Source organism: Emydura macquarii, unplaced genomic scaffold, assembly GCF_026122565.2.
Source record: "Emydura macquarii macquarii isolate MOO-44397 ecotype Brisbane River unplaced genomic scaffold, CSIRO-AGI_Emac_v2 contig_2897, whole genome shotgun sequence".
In the NCBI taxonomy this organism is placed as follows: domain Eukaryota; kingdom Metazoa; phylum Chordata; order Testudines; family Chelidae; genus Emydura; species Emydura macquarii.
The window spans coordinates 2326766-2353231 of NW_027133034.1; the positions used below are offsets into that span (position 1 = coordinate 2326766).

General features: G+C 43.8%; 2 protein-coding genes across 2 annotated transcripts in view; one reads left to right on the forward strand and one right to left on the reverse strand.

Moving 5' to 3' along the window:
- Positions 1-1002, reverse strand: part of PTAR1 (protein prenyltransferase alpha subunit repeat containing 1) — a 35499-nt gene extending 34497 nt beyond the window's left edge. The window contains exon 1 of the mRNA XM_067569302.1: positions 583-1002. Coding sequence (XP_067425403.1) covers positions 583-890 — 308 coding nt within the window. The 5' untranslated portion in view covers positions 891-1002. The remainder of the gene's footprint in view (positions 1-582) is intronic.
- On the forward strand, positions 761-25596 carry LOC137167228 (uncharacterized). Its single transcript, XM_067569301.1, has 12 exons — positions 761-872; positions 4698-4930; positions 5039-5170; positions 6841-6927; positions 7365-7656; positions 8627-8909; positions 9068-9304; positions 22029-22105; positions 22836-22940; positions 23035-23246; positions 23586-23750; positions 24684-25596. The coding sequence occupies exons 2-12, from the start codon at positions 4704-4706 to the stop codon at positions 24805-24807; spliced, it is 1941 nt and encodes a 646-aa protein (XP_067425402.1). The 5' UTR covers positions 761-872; positions 4698-4703; the 3' UTR covers positions 24808-25596.
- The last annotated feature ends 870 nt before the right edge of the window (positions 25597-26466 follow it).

Genomic DNA, 26466 nt, shown 5'->3' on the forward strand with positions numbered 1-26466 from the left:
GAGTGTCCCTTTAACCTTCTGACTTCGGGTCAGATGCCATAAACCAAGTTTATAGGACTGCGAAAGAAGTTAACCCAATTAAGGCCGGCGCCTAGCCTAGGGAGTCAGCAGATCCAGCGGCCAGCCACAGCTGACAGCGACTTCCTCAGTGACCTTGGGCGAGACAGGTGAGAAAGGGGGCTACTGGAGTCGGGTCCTTCCTTACCCCTCGGAGCCCACTTACCCCAGCTGCCACGCTCAGATCACCTCCCCGGCGGGGCTGCGGGGCGAGGCGTCAGCGCTCCGGCTCCGAGCCCCTCGGGGAGAACGAAGATGCTGGAGCAGGGGAAGTCCCAGGGCTGGTTATCCCCAGGGAGGGGCGGGTCGCCCCACTCAGCTGAGGGCGCTGTGACTGTCCCCGGCCGGGCCAGCAGGGGCCCCAGAGCGAGGGGCTTCTTCCCCCGCCCGGACAGGCTAAGCGCAGACCCCAACGCCCACGTCGCTGGTCGGGGTCTCCGCTTGGCCCCGCTGGGGCTGCCCCGGGGGAACTGGAGCTCGGCTGCCGCCCCTCTCCCCCGCCGAGCCGTCCCCAGCCGCGCTCACATGTGGGGGTTCCGCTTGAAGGCGTTGTTGAGGTCCTTCACCACCCGCTGCACCAGCACCACCACCTCCTCCGGGGACTCGGCCATCTTCGGCCCCCGCCGCCGACTCGAGCGGAGCGAGGCTGGGCTCAAGCGCTTCCGGGTCGCCGGCCCCGCGGGGTCCGGGGAGGAACAAACCGCGCCCTGGCAACGGCGCGGCCAGCAGCCACCCCGGCCTGGCCGGAGCTGCGAACCCCGGGCGGCGGCGGCGGCGGCGGCAGCGAGAGAGGCGGGCTCGCAGCGCTCAGCCAGGTAACCGGGCAGCCGCATCCGCTGCCCCCCTCAGCCCAGCTCTGCCCTTCTCCCCCGTGCGCCGCCGCCTCCGCGCTCCAACGGCCGTAAGCAGAGCAAGGAGGCTTTAAAATAGCCGCGGGACCGCCGGGGGCTCTTCCGCCAACTGCCCGGAGCCGCTGGGGGAGGATTTCTCCCCGTCCCCGGCTGCGACTAGCGTGTCTGGGGTGGAGCTCGCCTGAACCAGCCTGACATCGCACAGACAGGGCATGTGGCGGCTTGACGCGGTGATCCGGAGCAGACGGTTACCTGAGGGTATGAGGCCTTCGCGTAGCTTGTACAAACAATGAAAAACCAAATCCCCTGTGAGTGATCCCCAGAGGAGGGATGTTGCGCACCCTGCAGCCCCTGCTCTGTAAAATTATGCTTATTTTTGCAAACATCAGTAGTCCCGTTTAAATCTGCGGGGTTACTCGCGTGGGTAAGGTTATGGAGCACAAGTGTAAACGCTTGCAGGCCCCTAACTCTTGTAACACTTGATTTTTATTTTATTTTCTTTTTTTTAACACCCAGGCTTGTAATTTGGGTTTTCTTTCCCAAACTGTTTAAAGGAGATTTGAGGGGAATCATTGCTATATAATCAGCAAATATTTTCATCACTAAAGTGAGACATCTCTAAAAATCCCCTTAAAATTAGTTCAAAATATGACTTGGCTTGGCTGGTATGTCTTTTTTGCTGACTTTGAATGTTGTCCCTGATTATCCTTGTACTGTAGTTGAAAAGTCTTTTAAATCAGTGTTTCTCAACCTTTTAAGTAGCAAGTACCCCCTAACTTATGAAAATTTTAATAAGTACCCCAAAACTCAATTTTCTGTGGGATTTTATATTTACAGACTAATGCGAGCCATATGTTGGAAGAAGGGCTGAGTATATAAGCCTGTGATATGACAGATGTCAGATCTATTGTGGGCCCAGGTACATACATGAGTTTCACACCCCTTTTTCCCCAGGTGCCCCCTACCTGTGTCTTGCGTACCTGCAGGGGTACACATGCCACAGGTTGAGAAACTATGTTTTAAATAAACAAGTAAATCGGTCACTTTAAAATCTTATTTAGGATACCAAATAGATCAAATAATTTTTGAAAGCCTTACATTGTTTTTTAAAGTTTGACAATAAAGTTTATTTTCCTATTTTAATCTTAATTTGGAAAATATTAAACCTTTTATTGGGATGTAATAGAAACAAACGAGTGCCTTTTGTTTACTTCTCTTTGTGGGCTGTAAGGATGGAAACAGTTTGATTGCTGATCACATGATTTTGTGTCAACAGCTTATGTTGGCATCCCAATGACATTTATTCAAAGAAGGAGTTCATAGGTTACTGCAGTAAAATATACTGAAAATACTAGCAGTTTTATGAAAAAGAGAAAATTTGATAATTTTTATAGGTGAGAATCTTAATAACTTATTAATGTATATTGCTATGGCAGACATCACCAGAAAGCAATGCTACACATAGCGCTGGTGGACACTACACAGTAAGGTCCACGTAAGGCAGCTTATGTTGACCTAGTTATGTCCCTGTCCACACTACAGCCTTCTTTCCATTGATGTAAGTGCCTTAATACACGACATAATAAATCCACCTTCAGGAGAGTCATAAAGCTTATGTCCCTATAGTTGGGGTGATGCAGGTAGACACTGTGTTCCTTCCATGGCTATTGGCTGTCTTGTCAATTTCATGGGAGAAACTGTGAAATTGACAAGAAAACTGGGCACTTAGAGCCCAGCTGCCCTGCACTCTGGACTGGGAGCTGGGCTGCTGGACCCTGCTCCTGGCTGGGAGCTGGGGGAGAACGGATTCCACTCACAGCTGGGATGAGAAGCCCGGGAAGCCAGACTGGGCTCCAGACTGGAAGCTGGGGCTAGAAGCTTGGGCAGCTTTGGAGCCCACTCCCCCCCAGGAGTGGGACAGCTTTGTCAGTTTCATGGCTCCTGGTGGGGAGTGGGTGTGGGGGGTTGAGAAACTGGGGCAGCTGGATCCTGCTCCCTGGAGAGGAGAAGCTCCAGGTGGCTTCTGCCCCTGCTCCCGCCTGGGAACTGGGGTGAAAAGCCTGGGTGGCTTTGGATCCTACTCCTCAGGCAGCCCTGTCAGTTTCACGGCTCCCTGGCTCCCATCAGGGAGCCGGCCGGGGTGGCCACAGAAGCCAGGACAGTAGGACCCTGCTCCATGGGGGTGAGAAGTCCCGCGTGGCTTCCCCTGGCTCCCAGCTATGTCCACACTAGGAATGCTTTGCCAGTAGAGTATACCAGCAAAGCAGTCCTAAGTGTACACCTCGCCTAACTAGAGTTACTATTTGAGAAAGTTACTTCCTGGAACTTGGGAATTGGGCATTGTTGTTTCAGATGAGATTCCAGAGAGAAGGTATACCTGTGTGCTGTTTGAGACCATCTCTGTTCAAAGACAGGTGTAAATATTTTAGGCAGGACTGGTAGTGCCACCTATAGTTGAGGTTGCTCCACTCTTTCTATTATAAGACCCTCATTTCTGTTTCTTATAACTTTGCCAGACTGTAGCAGTTTAGGCTGAAATTTTCTATGCTGAATGTCTGCCTTTGATTGCATATTTGTGGAGCATTTCAGCAAAAACAGTTCAAAATATGCACCGTTTGCTTAGTTGGACATCCACTTTGTATTATAGAGAGGAAAAGGTGGCAGCAGAGCTGGTTGAAAAATGATGCTAAGTCGAAGGTCAGAGCAAGAGACAGTGTTCTATTTGGGTACCAGGGCATGGGTGGGGCTAAAAGCTCCTCCCCCAGCCTAAGGGGAGGAGCTACTGAGCCTGGGATTCAACTAAATTTGGGGGACAACAAATGAGAAAACAGGAACAGGTGTGAAGGTCAAAGGGCTAAATGGAGAGAACCTCAGGGGGACACTGAGCAGAGAACCCCGGACAGCACGCACTGCTCCTCAAAAATGTCCAAGGAGTCAGCAGATGTGGCCCAGAGGAACTCTGCCCGGATGCATGACCAGACACTTGATGTACAATATTGACTGCATTGTCCACTTGGAGTTGAGATCACTTGTAACTAAATTTAATTCCCTTCCTTTTCTACTGGTGTTCATGGGCCAATCCAGTTGCTCGCTCAAATTGGTATCCCATGCAGGTCCACCATACACACATACTCTAGAATGATGCTATCATGGGGCTACCCTATTTTGGAACTCCAAAAATATTCTTAAGTGCTGGGACCTGATCCTGCAAACACACATTTAAAGTTAAGCATGTGTGAATAGTCCCATTGACTTCAAGTTAAAGTTAAGCAAGTGCGTAAGTATTTATAGGACTGAGGCATTAGGTGTAATGTGTACATAAGAACTTTTAACACAGCTTAATATGCTTTACATTCAAATATTTGGTTACTATCGTTTAAAAATAATTAACTTTTTTCCCCGCTCTTCAGTCCTTTATTTGACATATAGACGAGCAACAGCCATGTTAATGTGGACTTGCTCATTTATATGTAAAACTAACAATTTATACATTTGTCATTGTAATATCTAATCTAATCCCTAAAACATAAGGGCTAATCCGTGCCCTCAGATATATATGTATTTTTCCCAGGGACTTCAGAGGGAGTTATGCTCACTTATCTGAGGGCAAAACTTGACTATAAATGAAGATTTATATCTTAATTCTACACCACACCTCTGTTGTAGTTGGTTGTCATTTTCCAAAAATTATAATTTACTACTCTTAGTCATTATAGGATACATAATTCATAAAATTTAATGTTATGATTAAATTAAATTAAGTATTTAGTCCTCTCTCTTATTTGAAAGCTTACAATGTCGTCGTCATCATCCTCTTCATCCTCGCCATCACCACCACCAAGACGACCTGGTAGACCCACCATATATTCCCCATCAGAAAAAAAGAGGAGGAGAAAGAGTCTAGAGAGAAAAAGGGCTCAATCAAGGATATGTATAAGAGAACAAATAGGAAGATGGATGTCACTTAGGGAAACTCTTAATGTCTTCTCGCATGCTGAAGTTGCCAAGTTTTTGCTGGACTTGTAAGTAATACAAATATCCTAAATATTAAATATCCTTATCTAAAGGGAAATGTGAATTTTATTCTGATTGGTTTATTTATGATATTTTCATCTTATTTTGTAATATAGATATGACAGTTATGAAAACCGAGGTGGTATTTGCAAAGAATCAGAAGTGAAAATACAGGAAGTGGAAGGAAACTCACCATTAAATGCAGAAAAGGATGAGCCAGAGACCTCTTTAACAGCAACCACTGAAAGGTGACTTAAATCCTTTTTTATTTTTTTCCTCTCAATTTTTCCATGAAATTGTGTGAAAAAAGCCAAACCAAATCAAACTAACCAACCAAAGAAACTGTCAGTGAAGTAACTCCCATTCATGAAATCATTCCTCTAGGCCAGAGGTCTACAAACTGTGGAGCGTGGGATGAACATTCAGAGGGGCAGGCCCGGACAAGCCCCCACAGGGTGGGGAGGAAGCAACAGCCAGCTCTGCTCTGCCCCAAGCACTGCTCTGGCCCCTCTCCCCCAGATGTGGCCCTTGGCTTGGCTTTGGCCCCCAGTCACAGTGCCCAGCCACAATCTTGGTGCCCAGCCTCCACCTTGTTGCCTGGCTCCTGGTCGTGGCCTTGGCTGCTGGGGCCTGCTGCAGCTGCACTCCCAGCCTTGGTCCTGACCACAGCCCCCTAACCGTGGCCCCGCTTCCGACCACAGCCTCTGGCCCTGCTCCCCACCCAGCCCCAGTTGGGGGGAGGCAGGTGCGCAGACAGGGGTAAAGGGACATGGGGGACAAAAGGTTTGGGGACCACCGCTCTAGCCCATGGTGCTGTACACCTGCTTCATTGTGGGCCAAAGCTAGCTTGATCTATGTGAGTAGTTCCTTGGAAGTCGAGGGTGCTCAGTACCTTGCAGGTCTAATTTGTATTTATGCAGCCTATGGATAAAGATTCATACAGCACTGTGAAGATGTAAATAATTAGGGACCTTTTCCTACTCTCCCGCATCTCTAATCTCTCCGTAACTCTCCCTTCTCCATCACTCCCTAGCAAAGTGCCACAAAAGGGCACTAGGCCTGCCTAGAAATCCATCCTTGATCTTGGATAATTAGTTCATTCTGCTGTGTCTTCCAAGAAAGTAAAGGTTGCTCTGTCCTTTGCAGAGTCAGGCCTCAACACAGTAGGACATTTTGCATGAGTAAGAGAAGGATTTTGTCTTTTATGACTTACATAACTGGATAATGTGACAATATTAGTCCTGCCACAGTGTAGAGGGATAGGCTAGATGACCACTTATGGTCCCTTCCAGTCCTATATTTCTATGATTATATTAGGAATTTTATATATTATTTTACAAATTTGGGTTAATTATATGGAAATATATAAATATTCTATATGCTAATTTTAATTTTCAAATAAAACAACCAAATTTAAAGAAGAGGTTATAAGTAAACTGTGCAATAGCACATTATATCCAGTGCAAAAGAAATCAGAATAAATAGTTCTGTTGTCCAATTAATGGACTATATCTTTCTGACTTTGTACTGATTGACCTACCTATCCTTCAGAGTATTTATGAATGGGTCTTCTTTTGTGCTTTAACTTGCTGTGTACAGTTCTTTTGTCCAAAACTTTAAAAACTTGTGTGAATTCATTGTGCAAAGTGTCTGTTATATTTATAGTAAAAGGTCAGTGTTGTACAATTTGCACTGCAGAGGTCCAACATTTCCCAGCAGAAGATATGGTGGGTTTTTTGAATGGTTTGCTTTATTATTTTATGTAATGAGATGATGTAATTAGTTGAGAAACTTGCATCTTGTTTATATGGTGTATCCATGGTTTGCTACAGGATGAAGAATCTCAGGAACATAGAATTTTATTTCCAAGGAAACACTACATTAAATGTTCCTTCTTTTGGCTAAATTTATTTAACAGATTACCACTTGAAGATTTAGAGGATGAATCTACAGACAATTCAGGGGAAGAGTGTGCTATTGATAATGAATATGACCTTTCTAAAAGGTAAGTAGTATTTTAAGATACTGTATTGTTGAGTTACATTTGCTATAAGTGTATTAAAACTATGTAACTACTGAATAAAAACAATCATATATCCTGTTTGCCATCCATCTAAGATATTTGCTTGATTGTAAATTTCACACACTTTGCTAATTACTTAGACTGGTCTGACTCATAATAATTTTCACTTTCTAATTCTCATGCACTGGCATAATACTGTTCTTACTTCCAGCTCTGCAGGGTATTTTTTTAATCTGTTCCATTTAAGTTGAGAAAACGCATTCATGTTAGGCTCTCTAAAATTTTTTTCCTTCTACACTTACCTTTTTAAAAAAACCCCAACACCTGAACTTAAACTTTTTTTAGGGTCTAAGTTACTTAGTGTGTTTTAATTCATATGTTATATTTATAATCCATTCTAATTGTCTTTATTTGTTTAGTTTTTCTTCAGTTAAACACTTGAAAAATGTGTCTATAGCAGAGGATATATTGGGTATCACAGATGAATGTGTTGATGGGTCACAAGGTGACTTTATAGAAACCTTTGAGGAGACAACTCATGATATGACTTTGGATGACACCCATGATAATTCTCATGAAAAAATTCACATGGTTTATGAACGCTCCCTTCTTCAACTAGCCAAAAAAATTGTTATACCGAAATGTTTGTTTTGTGCTGGTGAAGTTGATGTTTCTGTACAGCCAGTTTCCTCCTGTGTGCATTTAATATGGGTGAGTAATATATCTTATTAATATCTCTCTCTCTTGCTAACTGATTCTCAATATATTAATAGTAGTTTAATTTTGTAAGGTCCTGATCTTGCAATCAGATCAACATGGGCAGAGCCTTGTGGATCTCACTGACTTAAATGAGACCCCATGCCTCCTGTACAGTATCCCTTTGAAATTAATTAGTTCCACAAAGGTCAGCCCACATGGGTCTAATTGCAGGATGGAGAAAGTGCTTACTTTTACTATAGTCTGGCCTGTTTCTGCATAACCTAACTTTGTGAGTAATCCTCACTTGTTCAAGTAGTCACGCTGAGGCCAATAGGGCTGCTCAGCTGAGTAAGGACTACTTATATGAATAAAGGCATGCAGGATAAGTCAGTATATTTTCTAATGTGTGCTTTTCTATATCTTTTTTATCATATGTCATATCATATAATTGAGTGGACATGCTTAAATAGGGTCCAAACATTTATATATTCAATATATAAATTATATAAACTCAAGCTTTGAAAAAACTGAAGACCAATAAAAAATACATTTCCAGAATTAAAAAAAAAAAAAAAAAAAAAGAAAGAAATAATCAAATATTACCCCTGCAGTCTCTTTGAAACCCTGACATTGCAACACTAAGAATGAGAAAATGAAGGTGACTCTTTATAAGAAGCTAAACTAATTAATTGATTTCATTGTCTCAGCTGAGAGGCATGAAGCAATAAATAAAAAGCATAAACAGGAATGAGTTCATTGGATTTTTAAAATTCTTCCATTTTTAAGGTATGGATAGTAATATATGTAAGATACTTGGTTATCAGTGGTTGGTTTTTTTAAACTGAAAGTGCCCCTTAAAATGATCTGTATAATACTAGATCTCATTTTCAGTCTTATAGCTTGTTATAATGCAAACAATGAGTACATGGCCTCACTTATTTCTTTTTGTTTTGTTCTTTTGCTTAACTTTCAACATGTCTAGAAATGTAGTGCAGGACATATAGCATTTGAATGGTCTTCTCAACCCTTGATAAAAGGACAGACATATGCAGGAGACCTTGCTTTATCTGCTGCAATCATACTGTCAGGAAACAATTTTGGAAAAATTTCACAAATGGCAAACTTTATGAAGTTGACATTCGTAAGTGCAAGTACATTCTTCAGAATGCAGCGTCACTTTATTGTTCCAACCATAGAATCCTTCTGGTGTCGAATGAAGCAACACATTTTAGAGGAACTACATGGGAAGGAAGTGGTCATTATGGGTAAATGAAGCCTTTCAAAACTTAATTGTCTTTTGGATACCTTATCCAAGTTTGTTCCTTCATTTAAAAAAAAAATTCTTATTACATTTATTAAAAGAGAGAGCTTTGATTTTATTTCTCTCAGAATAAAATATTTCTATTTCATTCTTAATGTGCAGGAGATGGACACATGGATGGCCCTGGCAACTCTGCACAATATTGTGTATATTCATTCATGGATTTAGAAACCAAACAAATTTTAGCTATTGAAATAGTGGATAAACGCAAAACACAGCTGAACTCCCCATTTATGGAGAAGGAAGCCTTTCGAAGAGGATTACAAAAGTTGTTGGATGAACAGCTAATGGTCAAAGAAGTGGTTACTGATTCACACAGTCAAATCTCTGCTTTGATAAGTAATTATTTTATTTATTTATTAACTTTTTACTAAGGCTGTACAAAATTGTGTGAGTTCAAGGCACACTGTTAGATAGTTTAGGCCCAATATTTGGCTTTCCTGAAAATAATCTTTTAAAAAATATCCACTGGATTTTCAGTTTGTATTTTAGAAAATAAATCCATTATGCCAATCTCTGAAGAATTAAAACTGTGGTTGCATTTTTTGTGTGACCTATGCAAAAAAAAGCTTGCTATTGTTGGCTGTCCACTATTGGCTTCCAGTGGCTTTCCAGTGCTCATGTCCATTCAGAATTAGGTGTGTGTGCGCCGCATACACCAGTGCCAGAAATTTTTCCCCTATTGGTATCCATAGGGTTGGCTCTAGCACCCTCTGCAGTGGCATGCGTATGCTCGTATATCGGGTGCTGCCGGCCCCCATCCCTCTCATTTCCTTGTTACCACCTGTGATGGTGTTGGAACACTCTCTTGCTCCTGTAAGTCCTAGTATTACTAGTGGTTTCTTTGTATTTGTAGTGTATATAGTTGTTGTTTAAGAGTTTGTTATCTGGTAGTTAGTTAGTTGGTTGTTTACCCAGGGTAGGGGCATGCCAGTCCCCGAGTTTTAAACCCTGTGCTTCATGCAAGAAGCCTATGCCGTTGAGCGACCTGCATCAGAGCTGTTTGAGGTGTCTGGGAGAGCGCATCTTCATGAAAAGCATAAGATCTGCAAAGGGTTTTGCCCTCGAACCAAGAAGGACCAGGACATTAGACTTAAGGCCCTTATAATGGAATCGGCACTCAGACCAGTGCTGGAGCCGCAATCAGACTCGGCACCCAGTATGGCAGCATCAACGAGGAGTGCTCCCCCGGCGTTAGTGCCCTGATGGCACCGTTCGACATCGCCAGCACTGAAGAAGAGGAAACTGCATGCTGAGAAGGAGTTGAAATTGACTAAGGGGAGCTTGGGCACCACAGGAAAAACTGAATCAGTCCCGAGAACACCTCCGCTCACAAGGGCATCAAGCCTGACTCCTACACCACCGCCAGCTCTGGGGAGTGGCAGAGGCCCACGCCGTTTATTGGTCCCTTCTACGCCTGAGGTGTTCCAGGCAATGAGGGACCTGTTGGCCTTGCTGGTACTGCTTACACCACAGGAGGGTAGAGCAGGTCACCGAGGAACTGATGCCCCAGCCAGAGGGTCAGTTGAAGGGAAAGCCAGTGCTGATTCCACCTCAGCACCCCCCTATCTCACAGAACCCCATTCGCTGGTATCACAGTGGTCGCCAGAGTCCCACCACTATTCCCCAGAATGGTATCAACATAGGTCGGGGTCGAGTCTTCGGTCACTGGACATCGGTTGCTGGAACATTGGTACTGGTCCGAAGAGTGCTGGCATCAATCTTCAGAATGCCGACACTCTCCGAGTCCCTGGCACTGCTTGGTGAGCTCCCGCAGTGGATCCCTGGAGGCCCGGCGTTGCAAAAGTCCTTATAAAAAGCCTAAGGACAAGGTGCAGTCAAAGTACAGACAACACTTGGGTTCTCGGCACTGTTCATCGTTGCCGGAGTGCAGATGCTTGAGAAGTGGCATGGAGAAGCAAGCGGCGTCGGTGCCCCTATGGTCACCATCCATCAGCTCCTCGGACTTCTCCTCGGGGGAGGAGATAATTGTTCCCCCAAAGGGACAAGCCCCCAAGCAACCCACCGGATTCCTCATGCTGCCACAGATGGAAGGGAGGCCACCGGGGCAATGGCCTGACCCTTGGCAATTTTGGAATCTGTGGGGGTTCCCTAAGGGCATGGTGCCATACATTCAGTCATCTGTGGGTGCCTCAGTACCACAATCCTCAAAGGGCATGGCTGTGGCACCGGACATAGATGTTGGTCGGACCAGGAAGACTCTATCTTGGGTAGCCCCTTGGTAACTACCCCGACTAGGGAGGAAGTTCCAGCTCCTCCTCAGATTCCTGCCTCCTCAGCTTCGCCAGACGAGGTGATAGTGGCAAACCCTGCCTCCCACATCCAAGTGTGCAGAAAAGAAATATTATGTGCCCACCATAGGGTTTGAATATCTGTGCACACACCTATCCTTGGGTTCGCTAGTTGTGGCAGCAGCTAATGAGCGTGACAGGCAGGGGCAAATGAGTTCAACACCAAAGAATAAAGAGGCCAAAAAATTAGATGTATTTGGTCTCAAGGTCTATTCAACAGCGAGTCTACAGCTGAGAGTGTCTAATCAGCAAGCGCTTTTGGAACGATACCATTATAATACATGGCAGTCACTGGAAGAGTTTGCTGGCTCCCTCCCACAATCCTCCAAGCAGGAATTTGAAGCGATCCAGGAGGAGGGAAGAGCAGTGGCCAGAGCCTCCCTGCAGGCAGCTGGATGCAGCGAACTCGGGGCACGGGCAGTGGCATCCACGGTGTTGATGAGGAGAGCGTCCTGGCTCCAATCGTCCGGTCTTTCCATAGAGGTCCAGCAATCCATCCAGGACCTTCTGTTTGATGGCTCAGCCCTCTTTGCAGACCAAACCAACTCCAGGCTGCATGGTCTGAAAGACTCAAGGATCACTCTGAGACTGGGTCTCTACATCCCATCCTTCAGGTCCTCTTAGCAAAAGCGTTTCAGGGGTCAGGCCCAGATGGAGTCCTACAGGAGAAAAAAATAACTATAAACGCCACTGGGGTAATTTGCCAGCCTCTGCCTCAGGATCAGGACCGAGTCGCCATTGCTCGGGAGTGGAAGCGAGGCTTTTGAAGGTGCGTGCGAGAGTGACCTAGTAGGTTTTACTCAAGATCCAGATTCCCAGTTATTTTCTTCCTGCCTACCCCCTTTCCTCCCTGCTTCGGAAGGCCATAACAACAGACCGCTGGGTTCTAAGCACAGTGACTTCTGGCTATATCCTCCAGTTTGTTTCGCTCCCGCCTTCCCACCCTCCCTCCTTGTCCCTCTTCAGGAAACCCTCTCACAAGCAACTCCTCATTCAGGAGGTACAGGCCCTGCTACATGTGGGTGTGGTGTAAGAGGTCCCTCAAAGTTTGAGGGGGAAAAGGTTTCTAGTTCCGTTACTTCTGATCCCAAAGGCCAAAGGCAGGCTCAGGCCCATTCTGGACCTATGTGCTTTGAACAAATTCCTCAAGAAGTTGAAATTCTATATGGTCACCTTGGCACCTATCATTCCTTCTCTGGATCCAGGCAACTAGTACACTGCTCTTGATTTGAAAGACGCTTATTTTCATATTGCAATCTTCCCAGACCACAGGAGATTCCTGCGGATTACTGTGGGTGCTCAACATTACCAATTCTCTGTCGTTTAGCCTCTCCACCACACTGAGTGTGTTCACCAAGTGCATGGTGGTAGTGGTGACCCACCTCGGGCACAGAGGATTTTCAGGTTTTTTCCTTACCTGGACGACTGGCTGATCTGGGGTCAGTTAGAGGGACCGGTCCAACACGGTGTTGAGACAAGGGCAAGTCATTCCTGACCAACCTGATTGCCTTCTATGAAGAGGTGACTGGCTCTGTGGATGTGGGGAAAGCGGTGGATGTGATATACCTTGACTTTAGCAAACCTTTTGATACAGTCTCCCACAGTATTCTTATCAGCAAGTTAAAGTAGTATGAGTTGGATGAATGGACTATAAAATGGATAGAGAGCTGGCTAGATCATGGGGCTCAATGAGTAGTAATCAATGGCTTGATATCTAGCTGGCAGTTGGTCACAAACAGAGTGCCCCAGGGGTCGGTCCTGGGGCTGGTTTTGTTCAACATCTTCATTAATGATCTGGAGGATGGGGTAGATTGCACCCTCAGCAAGTTTGCAGATCACACAAAGCTAGAGGGAATGGTAGATAGGGATAGGATACAGAGTGACCTAGACAAATTGGAGGATTGGGCCAAAAGAAATCTAATGAGGTTCAACAAGGACAAGTGCAGAGTCCTGCACATAGGACGGAAGAATCCCATGCACAGCTATAGACTGGGGACCAACGGGCTAGGCAGAAGTTCTGCAGAAAAGGACCTGGGTGTTACAGTGGATAAGAAGCTGGATATGAGCCAGCGGTGTGCCCTGGTTGCCAAGAAGAATCATAGCATATTGGGCTGCATTAGTAGGAGCATTGCCAGCAAATCGAGCGAAGTGATCATTCCCCTCTATTCGGCATTGGTGTGGCTGCCTTTGGAGTATTGTGTCCAGTTTTGGGCCCCCCACTACAAAAATGATGTGGACAAGTTGGAGAGAGTCCAGCAGAGGGCAACAAAAATGATTAGGGGGCTGGAGCACAAGACTTATGAGGAGAAGCTGAGCGAACTAGGCTTGTTTAGTCTGCAAAAGAGAAAAATGAGGGGGGATTTAATAGCAGCCTTTAACTACCTGAAAGGGAGTTCCAGGGAGGATGGAGCTAGGCTGTTCTCAATGGCAGTAGATGACAGAACAAGGAGTAACGGTCTCAAGTTGCAGTGGGGGAGGTCTAAGTTGGATATTAGGAAAACGTTTTTCACTAGGAGGGTGGTGAAGCACTGGAATGGGTTACCTAGGGAGGTGGTGGAATCTCCATCCTTAGAGGTTTTTAAGCTGCAGCTTGACAAAACCCTTTCTGGGATGATTTAGCTGAAGTTAGTCCTGCTTTGAGCAGGGGGTTGGATTAGATGACCTCCTGAGGTCCCTTCCAACTCTAATCTGCTATGATTCTATGATTGTAAGGGACACCTGTTGGTTGCTGGGCCTGCTAATAAACGAACAAAAATCAATATTTACACCAGTTCAAAAGATAGATTTCATAGGGGCGGTCCTGGACTTGACTTGAGCCAAAGTGCTCATGCCCAAAGGCAGGTTCCTACCAAAGTCAGCGCTCATAGCCCGACTAATGGCCCATCCCCTCCGTATGGTGAGAGTGTGTCTCAGCCTTCTGGGGTACATGGCAGCTTGTACGTACATAGTCCATCATGCCAGGATGCAACTTCGGCGACTGTAACTGTGGCTTGCCATGGTTTACTCCCTGTCCAGACATTCCTTGTACAGAGTACTCACAATCCCCCCTCATGTACTTACCTCCTGTCATGGTGGTGGAACCTTGACACATAGTGGCAGGAATACCTTTTGTGGCTCCGAGGCCATCCCTGTCATTAGTGTCAGATGCTTCAGACGTGGGCTGGGGTGCCCACCTCGGTGCCCTAAGGACTCAAGGTCTTTGGTTCAGCGAGGAGTTGTCTCTCCACATCCATATCAGAGAACTCAGAGCAATTCATCTAACCTGCAAGGTGTTCCTACTACTCCTCTCCAACAAAGTGATAAGGGTCCTGATGGACAACACAGCTACCATGTACTACCTCAACAGGCAAGGGAGAGCCAGGTCTTCAGCCCTCTGCTGCAAAGCCTTGTGCCTGTAGAATCTCTGCATAAGCCATAACATCTACCTGAAGGCAGTTTATCTACCGGGGTTAAAGAATACGCTAGCGGATTGTCTGAGCAGATCCTTTTGCTCTCACCACGAGTGGTCTCTCCACTAGGAGGTAGCCAACCACCTTTTCCAAAGATGGGGACTTCACCAAGTGGACCTCTTCACGTCCAGGGAAAACAAGAAGTGTGTTCAATACCGCTCCCTCCTAGGGTCGGAGGATACCTGCCTGGTGGACACTTTTCTCCTGTCATGGTCGGGGAACCTCATGTACACTTTTCCCCCAATATCTTTCATACACAGAGTTCTCATGAAGATCAAGAGGGAGAGAGCTCGGGTCATCCTGATAGCCTTGGCATGGCCCAGACAACATTGGTTTGAGATGTTGTTGGAGCTCTTGGTGGCCCAGCCATGGTTACTCCCATTGAGACCAGATCTCCTTTCTCAGGACCAGAGCCAGCTGCTCCACATGGATCCTGCCATTCTGCAGCTGATGACATGGATGCTTCATGAACGAGCGGGGATGAGCGCCACTGCTCGGCCCAGGTTCAGAGGATCCTTTAGAGAGCAGGAAGCCTTCTGCTAGGGCATCTTATGTAGCCAAATGGAAATACTTCAACTGCTGGGTGACAAGTCAAAAAGTTTCACTGATGAAATCTCCTATTCAAGTGGTCCTGGATGATCTGCATCATCTCAATCGGGAAGGCCTGGTCTTCTTGTCTAGTAAGGTGCACCTGGTGGCGATTTCAGCCTTTCACCCTCCGATCCAGGGCAGATTTTTTTTTCCTCATGGTATGGCATCCAGATTCCTTAAAGGCCTGGAAAGACTTTTTCCTCTGCTACAGGACCTGGTTCCACAGTGGGATCTGAATCTCATCTTCTCGAGGCTTACGGCTCTGCCATTTGAGCATTTGCTTCTTGCTCCCTTATACACCTGTCCTGGAAGATAGCATTCTTGGTGGCAATTAACTTGGCACGAAGGGTCTCTGAGCTAAAAGCCCTAACCTCAAAGCCGCCATACAATTTTCTTCAAAGACAAGGTTTCCCACTTCCATGTTAACCAGGACATATTTCTGCCAGTGTTATATCCGAAACCTCACAGACCTAATGAGGAGAGGCGTCTGCACTCCCTCAATGTGAGGAGAGCATTGACTTTCTACATTGACAGGACCAGACCTTTCCGCTGCTCCTCACAGCTCTTGGTTGTGCTTTCTGACCGGATGAAGGGACTTCTGGTGTCATAGAATCATAGAATATTAGAGTTGGAAGGGACCTCAGGAGGTCATCTAGTCCAACCCCCTGCTCAAAGCAGGACTAACCTCAGCTATATCATCCCAGTCAGGGATTTGTCAAGCCTCAGCTTAAAAACCTCAAAGGATGGAGATTCCACCACCTCCCTAGGTAACCCATTCCAGTGCTTCACCACCCTCCTAGTGAAACCTAGACCTCCCGCACTGTAACTTGAGACCGTTGCTCCTTGTTCTCTCATCTGCCACCACCGAGAACAGCCTAGCCCCATCCTCCCTGGAACTCCCTTTCAGGTAGTTAAAGGCCGCTATCAAATCCCCCCTCATTCTTCTCTTTTGCAGACTAAACAAGCCCAGTTCCCTCAGCCTCTCCTCATAAGTCCTGTGCTCCAGCTCCCTAATCATTTTTGTTGCCCTCCGCTGGACTCTCTCCAACTTGTCCACATCCTTTTTGTAGTGGGGGGCCCAAAACTGGACACAATATTCTAAATGTGGCCTCACCAATGCCGAATAGAGGGGAATAATCACTTCCCATGACCTGCTGGCAATGCCCCTCCTAATGCAGCCCAATATGCTATTAGTCTTCTTGACAACCAGGGCACACTGCTGACTCATATCCAGCTTTTTATCCACTGTTACCCCCAGGTCCTTTTCTGCAGAGCTGCTGCCCAGCTCGTCGGTCCCCAGTCTATAGCTATGCATGGGATTCTTCCTTCCTAAGTGGAGCACTCTGCACTTTTCTTTGTTGAACCTCATTAGATTTCTTTTGGCCCAATCCTCCAGTTTGTTTAGGTCACTCTGTATCCTATCCCTACCTTGCAGGGTATCTACCACTCCCCCCAGCTTAGTGTCATCTGCAAACTTGCTGAGGGTGCAATCTACCCAATCTTCCAGATCATTAATAAAGATGTTGAACAAAACCGGCCCCAGGACCGACCCCTGGGGAACTCCGCTTGTGACCGGTTGCCAGCTAGACACGGAGCCATTTATCACTACTCGTTGAGCCCTATGCTCTAGCCAGTTCTCTATCCATTTTATAGTCCATTCATCCAACCCATACTTCTTTAACTTGCTGATAAGAATACTGTGAGAGACAGTATCAAAAGCTTTGCTAAAGTCAAGGTATATCACATCCATCGCCTTCCCTACATCCACAGAGCCAGTCACCTCATCACAGAAAGCAATGAGGTTGGTCAGGCATGACTTTCCCTTGGTGAATCCGTGTTGACTGTTCCTGATCACCTTCCTCTCCTCCAAGTGCCTTAAAATGGATTCCTTAAGGACCTGTTCCATGATTTTTCCAGGGATTGAGGTGAGGCTGACTGGTCTGTAGTTCCCTGGATCCTCTTTCCTCCCTTTTTTGAAGATGGGCACTATATTTGCTTTTTTCCAGTCCTCCGGGACCTCCCCTGTTGCCACGAGCTTTCAAAGATAATAGCCAATGGCTCTGAAATCACCTCAGCCAACTCCCTCAGCACCCTCGGGTGCATTGCATCTGGCCCCATGGACTTGTGTATGTCTAAGCCTTCTAAATAGTCTTGGACCTGTTCCTTCAGCACTGTGGGATGTTCGCCTCCTTCCCATTCTGTGCCACCCAGTACAGCAGTCTGGGAGCTGATCTTGTCTGTGAAGACAGAGGCAAAAAAGGCATTGAGTACCTCAGCTTTCTCCACATCCTCCGTCACTAGGTTGCCTCCCTCATTCTCTAAGGGGCCCACACTTTCCCGAATCTTCCTCTTGTTGGCAACATGCCTGTAGAAACCCTTCTTGTTCCCCTTGACATCCCTTGCTAGCTGCAACTCCAATTTCGCTTTGGCCTTCCTGATTTCATTCCTGCACGTTCGAGCAGTGTTTTTATACTCCTCCCTAGTCATCTGACCAAGCTTCCACTTCTTGTAAGCTTCTTTTTTCGTTTAAGTTCGCCAAGGACATCTTTGTTAAGCCAAGCTGGACGCCTACCATATTTGCTATTCTTTCTGCACATCGGGATGGTTTGCTCCTGTGCCCTCAATAAGGTCTCTTTAAAATACAGCCAGCTTTCCTGGGTTCCTTTCCCCCTCATATTAGCCTCCCAGGGAATCCTGCCCATCAGTTCCCTGAGGGAGTCAAAGTCCGCTTTTCTGAAGTCCATGGTCCATATCCTGCTGTTCTCCTTTCTTTCTTTTGTCAGGATCCTGAACTCGTCCATCTCATGGTCACTGCTGCCTAGGTTGCCACCCACTTCTACTTCCCCTACCAAATCTTCCCTGTTTGTGAGCAGCAGGTCAAGAGTAGCACGGCCCCTAGTTGGTTGCTCCAGCACTTGCACCAGGAAATTGTCAGCGACACTCTCCAAATACTTCCTGGATTGTTTGTGCTCTGCTGTATTGCTCTTCCAGCAGATGTCAGGGTGATTGAAGTCTCCCATGAGAATCAGGTCCTGTGAACTGGAAACTTTCCCTAGTTGAGTAAAGAAAGCCTCATCCACCTCGTCCTCCTGGTTTGGTGGTCTGTAACAGACACCCACCACGACATCACGCTTATTGTTCTTGCTTCTAAGCTTAACCCAGAGACACTCAACTGGCTTATCTTCAGTTTCATACTGGAGCTCAGAGCAGTCATAGTGCTCTCTTACGTACAATGCAACTCCTCCCCCCTTTCGCCCCCGCCTGTCCTTCCTGAACAGTTTTTACCCATCCATGACAGTGCTCCAGTCGTGTGAGTTACTCCACCAAGTCTCAGTTATTCCAATCATGTCGTAGTTTCTTGACTGTGCCAGGACTTCCAGTTCCTCCTGCTTGTTTCCCAGGCTTCTTGCATTTGTGTACAGGCACTTGAGATAAGTAGCCGATTGGCCTTTCACAGTATGAATCGGGAGGCCTCCCCTGCTGCACCCTCCTCCTTCTGCTTCCTTGTGGTGTCCCTCTTCCCCACTTACCTTGGGCTTAGGTCCCCATCCCCCGTCGAAACTAGTTTAAAGCCCTCCTACCAGGTTAGCCAGCCTGTCTGCGAAGATACTCTTCCCTGTCTTCATTAGATGAATCGCATCTCTTCCTAGTAATCCTTCTTCCTGGAACAGCATTCCATGATCGAAGAATCCAAAGCCCTCTCTTCGACACCACCTGCGTAACCACGCATTTACTTCCACAATGCGACGGTCCCTGCCTGGGCCTTTTCCCTGAACAGGGAGGATGGATGAGAACACCACTTGCGCTTCAAACTCCTTTATCTCTTTTCCCAGAGCCACATAGTCCGCAGTGATCCGCTCAAGATCATTCTTGGCAGTGTCATTGGTGCCCACGTGGAGAAGTAGGAAGGGGTAGCGGTCTGAGGACTAGATAAGTTTTGGCAGTCTCTCCGTCACATCTGTAATCCTAGCTCCAGGCAAGCAGCACACTTCTCTAGTTTCCCGGTCCGGACGGCAGATGGATGACTCCGTCCCCCTTAGGAGGGAGTCCCCGACCACCATCACCCTTCTCTTCCTCTTCGGAATGGTGGTCGTGGAACCCCCGTCCCTAGAAGAATGCATCCCTTTCCTTCTGATCAAACGAGTCTCCTTCTGATCCATTCCCTCTGAAGGGTCCTCTAAATCATTCTCCGCCGTAGTACCTGTGCAGAGAGGATGAAAACGATTCCTTACTTCTATCTGCATGGTGGGCACATGGGTTCTCTTTCTTCGGGAGGTCACGTGCTGCCAATTTTCTTTCCCTTTCTTCAGTTTTGCCTGCCCAGCCTTTTCTGAATCTTCCTTACACTCTGCCTGCCAACGGATCTCATCCTGGATTACGGCCTGCATTCAGGCCTGTTATGAGCAAACAGGGATTATGCCCCTTGTTTCCCTGTCCGCCCACTCCACAAGGGCTCAGGCGTCCTCAGTGGCCTTCATGGCGCGGGTACCCATTCAGGACATATGTAGAGCCACTATGTGGTCCTCGAGTCATAAATTTATGTCCCACTATGCCATCACACAGCAGGCATGAGACCATGCTGGGTTTGGCAGAGCAATGCTGCAATCATCATGTTTATGAACTCCTGCCTGCCGCCGAAGACACTGCTGGTAAGTCACCTAATTCTGAATGGACATGAGCAAGCACACAAAGAAGAAAGAACGGTTACTTACCTCATAACTGTTGTTCTTCGAGATGTGTTGCTCATGGCCATTCCAGAACCCACTCTCCGTCCCCTCTGTAGGAGTTTCAGCAAAAAGGAACTGAGAGGGAGGGGGGGCCAGCAGTGCCCTATATATGAGCGCACATGCACACCACTACAGAGGGCGCTAGAGCTGGCCCTACGGATAGCATTAGGGGAAAAATTTCTGGTACCGGTGCATGTGGTGCGCACACATCTAATTCTGAATGGACATGAGCAACACATTTCGAAGAACAACAGTTACGAGGTAAGTAACCATTCTTTACTCGCACAAGTAGTTCCGTTGACTTCCATAAGACTATTCCTGAAGGAAAGGATTTTCAGCATTTGGATTTAACACTGTTCACAAAGCACTGCTGAACTAATCAGTGATACTAGTGCCTAAACAAGGAAATAAATTGAAAAAAAACCATTTTAATGTCAAACTTTTAAATACACAACATAGGAAGAATCAATATTTGTCATATAGGAAGGACATAATCAGTAAGGAAGGACAGTTCACTTTCAAGTTTCTAAAAAGGTTTTGTTAGAGCTGGTTGAAAAATGAGGAGGCTTTCTATGGAAAATTTTGATTTTTGGCAGAAATTAAAAATGCTGTTGCACTGTCTCATGGGAGTTGTAGTTTGGGGTTCTTATTCTCCTGTAAACCGATATAGTTAGATCAGATCGACATCTTATAGTGTACTGCTGTCTCCCCACTAGGAGAGGGGATGTGGTGCATCATCGGAGATGTAGTCTGGTTGGGAAGTGTGGCCCATACAGGAGGATGGGGTCATGAGGCAACCAAAGTACATCTTCAAGGAGGCCTGCAGGAGCATTCCCAAATCAAGATATTTTGGTTTTCATCCGAAAAATTGAAATTTTCTATGATAAGCAGGCATTTTTCACTCAAAAAAAAAAAAAAAAAAAAAAAAAAAAAAAACACAATTTGCTGTTGAAGAACAATTTTAACAGAAATTTTTCAACCAGTTTTAAAACTCTGTGGCTGATAGTGTACTTTAAGGCTTACCTCTGTATTACTAGAATTTCATATTAGTCAGATAACCCAAAGAATAATGTATTTCAAACCACACATAAGGGTCAAAATCCATCCAAAGGTTCTCGTGACGTAAAGCTTGAAAGATCATCTTAAAACAATTTGTAGATGTTGTCAGAAGCCTCTAGTGGAATAAAAGATCTAACTTTTTTTCTGTTGGTATGTCTACACGGCCAAAAAAAAGTGTGTTCTGAACCTTTGTTAGCTATCCCAGATTAAAATAGCAGTTAAGGCATAGCAGCTTGGGTTTTTAACTTGGGTTAGAAGCTCAAGTTCAAACCCAGGCTCCTGTATAGACTTGAACTCAAGCTGTTAAAAAGCCACATCTTCACTTCTGTTAGGACCTACATTAATATTGCACCTTTTTTTTTTCTTTTTTCTTTTCAGAGTAGACATCTACTTTTTTGGTGTACAGTGTCTAATGCTTGTGGAAATTTGTGATACCTCTGAAAATCACTAGAAGTGCTAAATCACAATAGGGCACTGATGCTTGTAAATTGCAGACACTGTTATGTATAATTATGTAAACAGTTTACAATAACTGTTCTTTATACAATTAATTTTCCATATTGCTGTCTGAAAAGGACTGAAAACTAAATTGTATTTGCTTTTATTTTAAATGGCATTAAAAAAAATTAACTTTAAAAAAATTATATACTTTTCTGCTATTAGAAAATACGTAAGGCTGACATTTGTATTCAGCAGGCTTCTGTGCTTAACATTATGTAGTATCCAGGTGTGTTAAACTGCTGTAGTGATCACTGAACTTTAAAACAGTCATGTTTTATGTGCTCTGCCAATGTGCATTTGGGGAAAATTATGATAAATGAATTTGGAAAAAATAAAATGTTTAATTTTACATAGGAGCTATGACTAAACTGAACAGCAATGAAACGTAAATCTAATTGTGTATATATATTTTTTTTATCCACAGCAAAGAAGTTCCCCTGTATAATCCATTCATATGACATATGGGGCGGTGCCAAAAATCTTGGAAATAAATTAATTGAGGTAACATTTCTCTATATACAGAATAACTGTATATTTTATAGCTACTTGCAATGGTATAATAAAATTGATCATAGTACATTCATTACACAATATTTGGCTTAATAATTCAGGGGATTGGTAATAGGATATAGAGTCTTTAACAGATTCAAATCCAGCTCAGGTCAGTAGTGGTAGAATGCTATCACTAATGGATATGTGGTCAGCTCTGTGAAATATGTATGATGGTCTCACTTAATTTCTATGGGGCAGATCCTCAGCTTGTGTAAATTGTCATAGCTCTAATGACTTTTAGTACCACTGAAGTCAGTGGAGCTATGACAGTTTACATCAGCGGAGGATCTGCCTCTCAGCTTCCATAGCAGAAAAAACACAATTATTGATCCTAGGTGGCATCCATTTTGGCAGTCTGAGCAGAGAAGCAAAGAATGAATGGTTTGGAGAAAGAACCAATCTGTCAACCTCAACCAACCTCTCATTACAGGTGTTTTTTCTATATCGGCACATTAGTTGGGCAATGTGGGGAAGCTTATATTTCCATTATCTGTACGGTACTATTATGATAGTTTATATTATGGTATTGGTCAGAATTTGGCAGGTGCTGTACAGAATACAGGAAGACACTCACGCCCAAACAAAAGTGTTTACTATATAGTTTCAGTAGGTAAATAGAGGACACACACACAAGCATGCTATTTTGTTTTTAATAGTTATGCATGCCTTTATTTTTCAGGCTAGCAGACAGAAAGATTGTCGCCGTCTTTTACAATGGTGTTCAGATATTGTCAATTATTTCTGGTTTTGCTGCAAGGAAGCAAATTCATATGAAAAATTTATTGTAAGTTGTAATTTAGAGTTAAACTGTAATATTCCAATACAATATTTTACTACAGTAAATTACATTTTATTATCATGGTTTCTTAACATTGTAGGGAATGTGGTGTGGCTTAGTTCATCATGTGGTCAATGAACATCAGTGGGCTAGTGGAAACGGCATCATTGAGGGACGGTGCAAACATGGTCCTCAAATGGATGAAAGAGAAAAGGAATGGCTAGAAAAGGGAAGCAAACCTCACACTGAAATGTGCAGAATAATTTTGGATAAAAAGTTTCTGAGAAACATCCCATACTTTCTACAGTTTAGGTATAATGAATTTGAATTGTGGATGTTAGGCTGTCTGTGTTTCCTCCAAATTATTTTCTTCCCTTCCTACTAAAAATTAATGCAGACTGTGTGCCAAAAAAGGTAGTTTTGCATATATACTAAATCATTCAAACTCTCATTTTGTAGTTCTAAACCATGTAACACAGTGAATTTTAAATGTAACAATCATAACTTAAGAGGAAAAGTTACTTGCTTAAAAAAAAGTCTTTCTACACTTCATTAATATTTATGTGCTAGTTATATACTCTGTTCCTGGTAATTTTAGTAATATGTTAAAGATGTTTCTGAAAAACAAATCATATATTTATTTTTATGAAGATCCACATTTGATCTGGAACAGTTCCAGCAGCATGTGCATATGTATGCTACCAAAAGATTTGAATACACCTATCCAGTATACAGAGCAAGATGTTTTTTGGCTGCTATTGATTACAATATGCATTTGAACCGGCAAACAATGCACAATCAACAGAATCAGTTAATGTAAGTCTTTCACTGCACTAATCTGTTGTTTCTTTTTATTAGTTAATAGTTGCAGTTAATTATCATTTGTTCTAAGAAAGGAGCATGTACTATTACGTATAGCATTACACACATACTATTGCGAAATTTCTTGCTGAGTACAGGGGAATTATGCCAGCAGAGAATTTGGCTTTTTCTTGTGTTAATTCAAAGTTCAGGATTTTACATAACTTGCATGAAAGAGTGAGAACACACAGATAAAGACAAATCAGCACTTGGACAAGTGTGCTCAAAATGTGCATGTCCCAGCCACAATCCCAGCCTGTAGTAGCTAGCATGGATTTATAACGCTCACTGAGAAGCTAGAGAGAAGTAGTAGATGCAACCAGCTGCTTTTCCAAGTCACTCATATGGTGTCTTTGTTGGTCAATTTCATGCTGTGTGTGGATCCAGTAGCCACCTCAATCACTCCTTTAGTCAATAATTGCTCAGCTCCTGCACAGAGAACCTTTACTAAGCTTGATTCTGCAGAATGACCTAAAATTAGTCTCAGAAAAGTCACTGCACATAGGCCTGGCTGAGTGTGTAAGCATGAATATGAGGAGTGGGGGAATGAGGCATATGTGAATATTCTGTCTTGTATCACTTGATATCAATCTTTTTCCTCAGTGTAAATTGACAGCTCCATTTACTTCAATTGTAAACAAAAGGATAGACACTAATTACATTTTTGCAGGCTTTTAGGGGTTGATCTTGTAGCTCTTTACTACACAAATTTCCTCACTGCAGTTAATATGTGAGTAAAAGTTTGCAGGACAGAGCCTTTAATTTATACATATTTATGAATGAAAACATTTATTTCTATAATTATCTTATATGTGATGTTTATTAAAGTCAGCATTTTTTTCCTAATAAAACATCCCCCTCTCTCCCCCAATATTATTTTTATAATAGATACCGTAGAATATACCATAGGAAATCTGGAAGATGGACCTTGGTACCCAAGAAAGAAAATAAGCATTATGTATATATTGATGACATAATGGAGGAGATATTTCAGCGCCGTTTGGGGATGTAGAGAGAGGTCCTGAAGACGAAACCTCTGGAACCAAATATTTCAAGACTGATTGCAAAATGAATTATACTAATTAGCCTTCTTTGCACAATTAAAAAAAAATCTTCTCCAGGCTTACATCTACTGGAATTACCTATGATAATGCTTGGTTGTTTAGGAGGATATAGTTATTTAACATTTTATTCTAGGAGAGGAGGAAGTGAACTATTTGTGCCTGTTTTAATAAACCGCCCCCACAAGAAATGGATAATAATCAAGTTATAATAAGTTGCTAATCTTTTAATTGTTTGTCTGTATGAACACACACACACACACACACACACGCGCGTATTTTGGGAACAATATTTCTCAAAGACTAAAACTAGTTTTTGATAAAAGTGATATGCACGTTGTTTGTATGATAAATTATTTGTTTTCAATATGAGTTATATAATAAAATGTCAGATTATAAACTTTTGTATTTATTTCAAACTATCAAAGTGTCATTAAATAAAAGGATATTGTTAGGTCCCTTGGGCCCAAATTCATTTACCTTAACATTGTTATACTTTGACTATCGTTTGAATTTATATTGAGGTTTTCATCCTCTCATTATTTTATTTATATATAATTAATCCTTACAATTCCTTTGTGGTTTAGGTATATTGTATTATGCAGGTGAGAAACTGATAAAGGAGTCTAAGGTCACAAAGGGACTTGGTGTCTGAACTGGAGTAGTCTGTCAAGAATTCTCAGTTCCTAGTCTGGAATTTATACCTTGTCTCTAATGTGGTGGTTTCTCAAGATTTAAATTCTCTATTTTAAATACTTCATTTTGTATGTCTCTCTAACAATGTGTAGTCCGTCTCTGTACATAGATAAAATTAATAATGTCATCATAATGTGATTTATTTAAGTTTTTAAAAATAACCAATGCAAGGCACTAGGGAGATATGCTCAGATAGCACATTTCTCATATGGGTTTTCTATGAGATAGATCCGCAATAATGTGAAGGTGTCCCCTTTCATGCATTTTGATATGCATGTGCACACACACGCACACTTAACATATTTTTGTATATGAAACATGTCCTTTCCAGATAGATTTTGAGTCTGTGATTTTGAGTCTGTGACTAGAAAGGGCGTGCTTCTTGTGTTTAACTGGGACCCATGGGAGCTTTGGAATGGCATGCTTTGGCAGGAGTGGCACAGTTTGAGAGGTCTGTACAAATTATGAGTATCCTCAAGACTTCAGAGTAACTAAAAAAAACTTACTTTCTTCTCTTCCTCCCCCTCCCTTTAACTAATATCTAATCTTTTTTATCTACCTGAGTCCTCTTGGTACCATGCCAGAAATCCTGTATGAAAATATTATTTAACATAAAAATAATTTTAAAATTAACTCCAAGGAAATGTTAATATTTACAGTGGAAACAGTTAATTAATAGAATCATAAAAGTAAAAAAGATTCAATCCTGCAATTCTTTTTGCAAAGGCAGTCTATGTCCATTGGCTTCAAAACTCTGAAGATGATGGTAAAGGCTGACATCCTTGCTCTGTATTTCAGAGGCACAAGTACCAAGATACAGTCTGAACAACTGCTTATATTCTTTATCCCATTTTTTAAAGTTCATTTTTAATGGATAGAAAATATAACCAATCTGAAATGAACAAAACTATAGT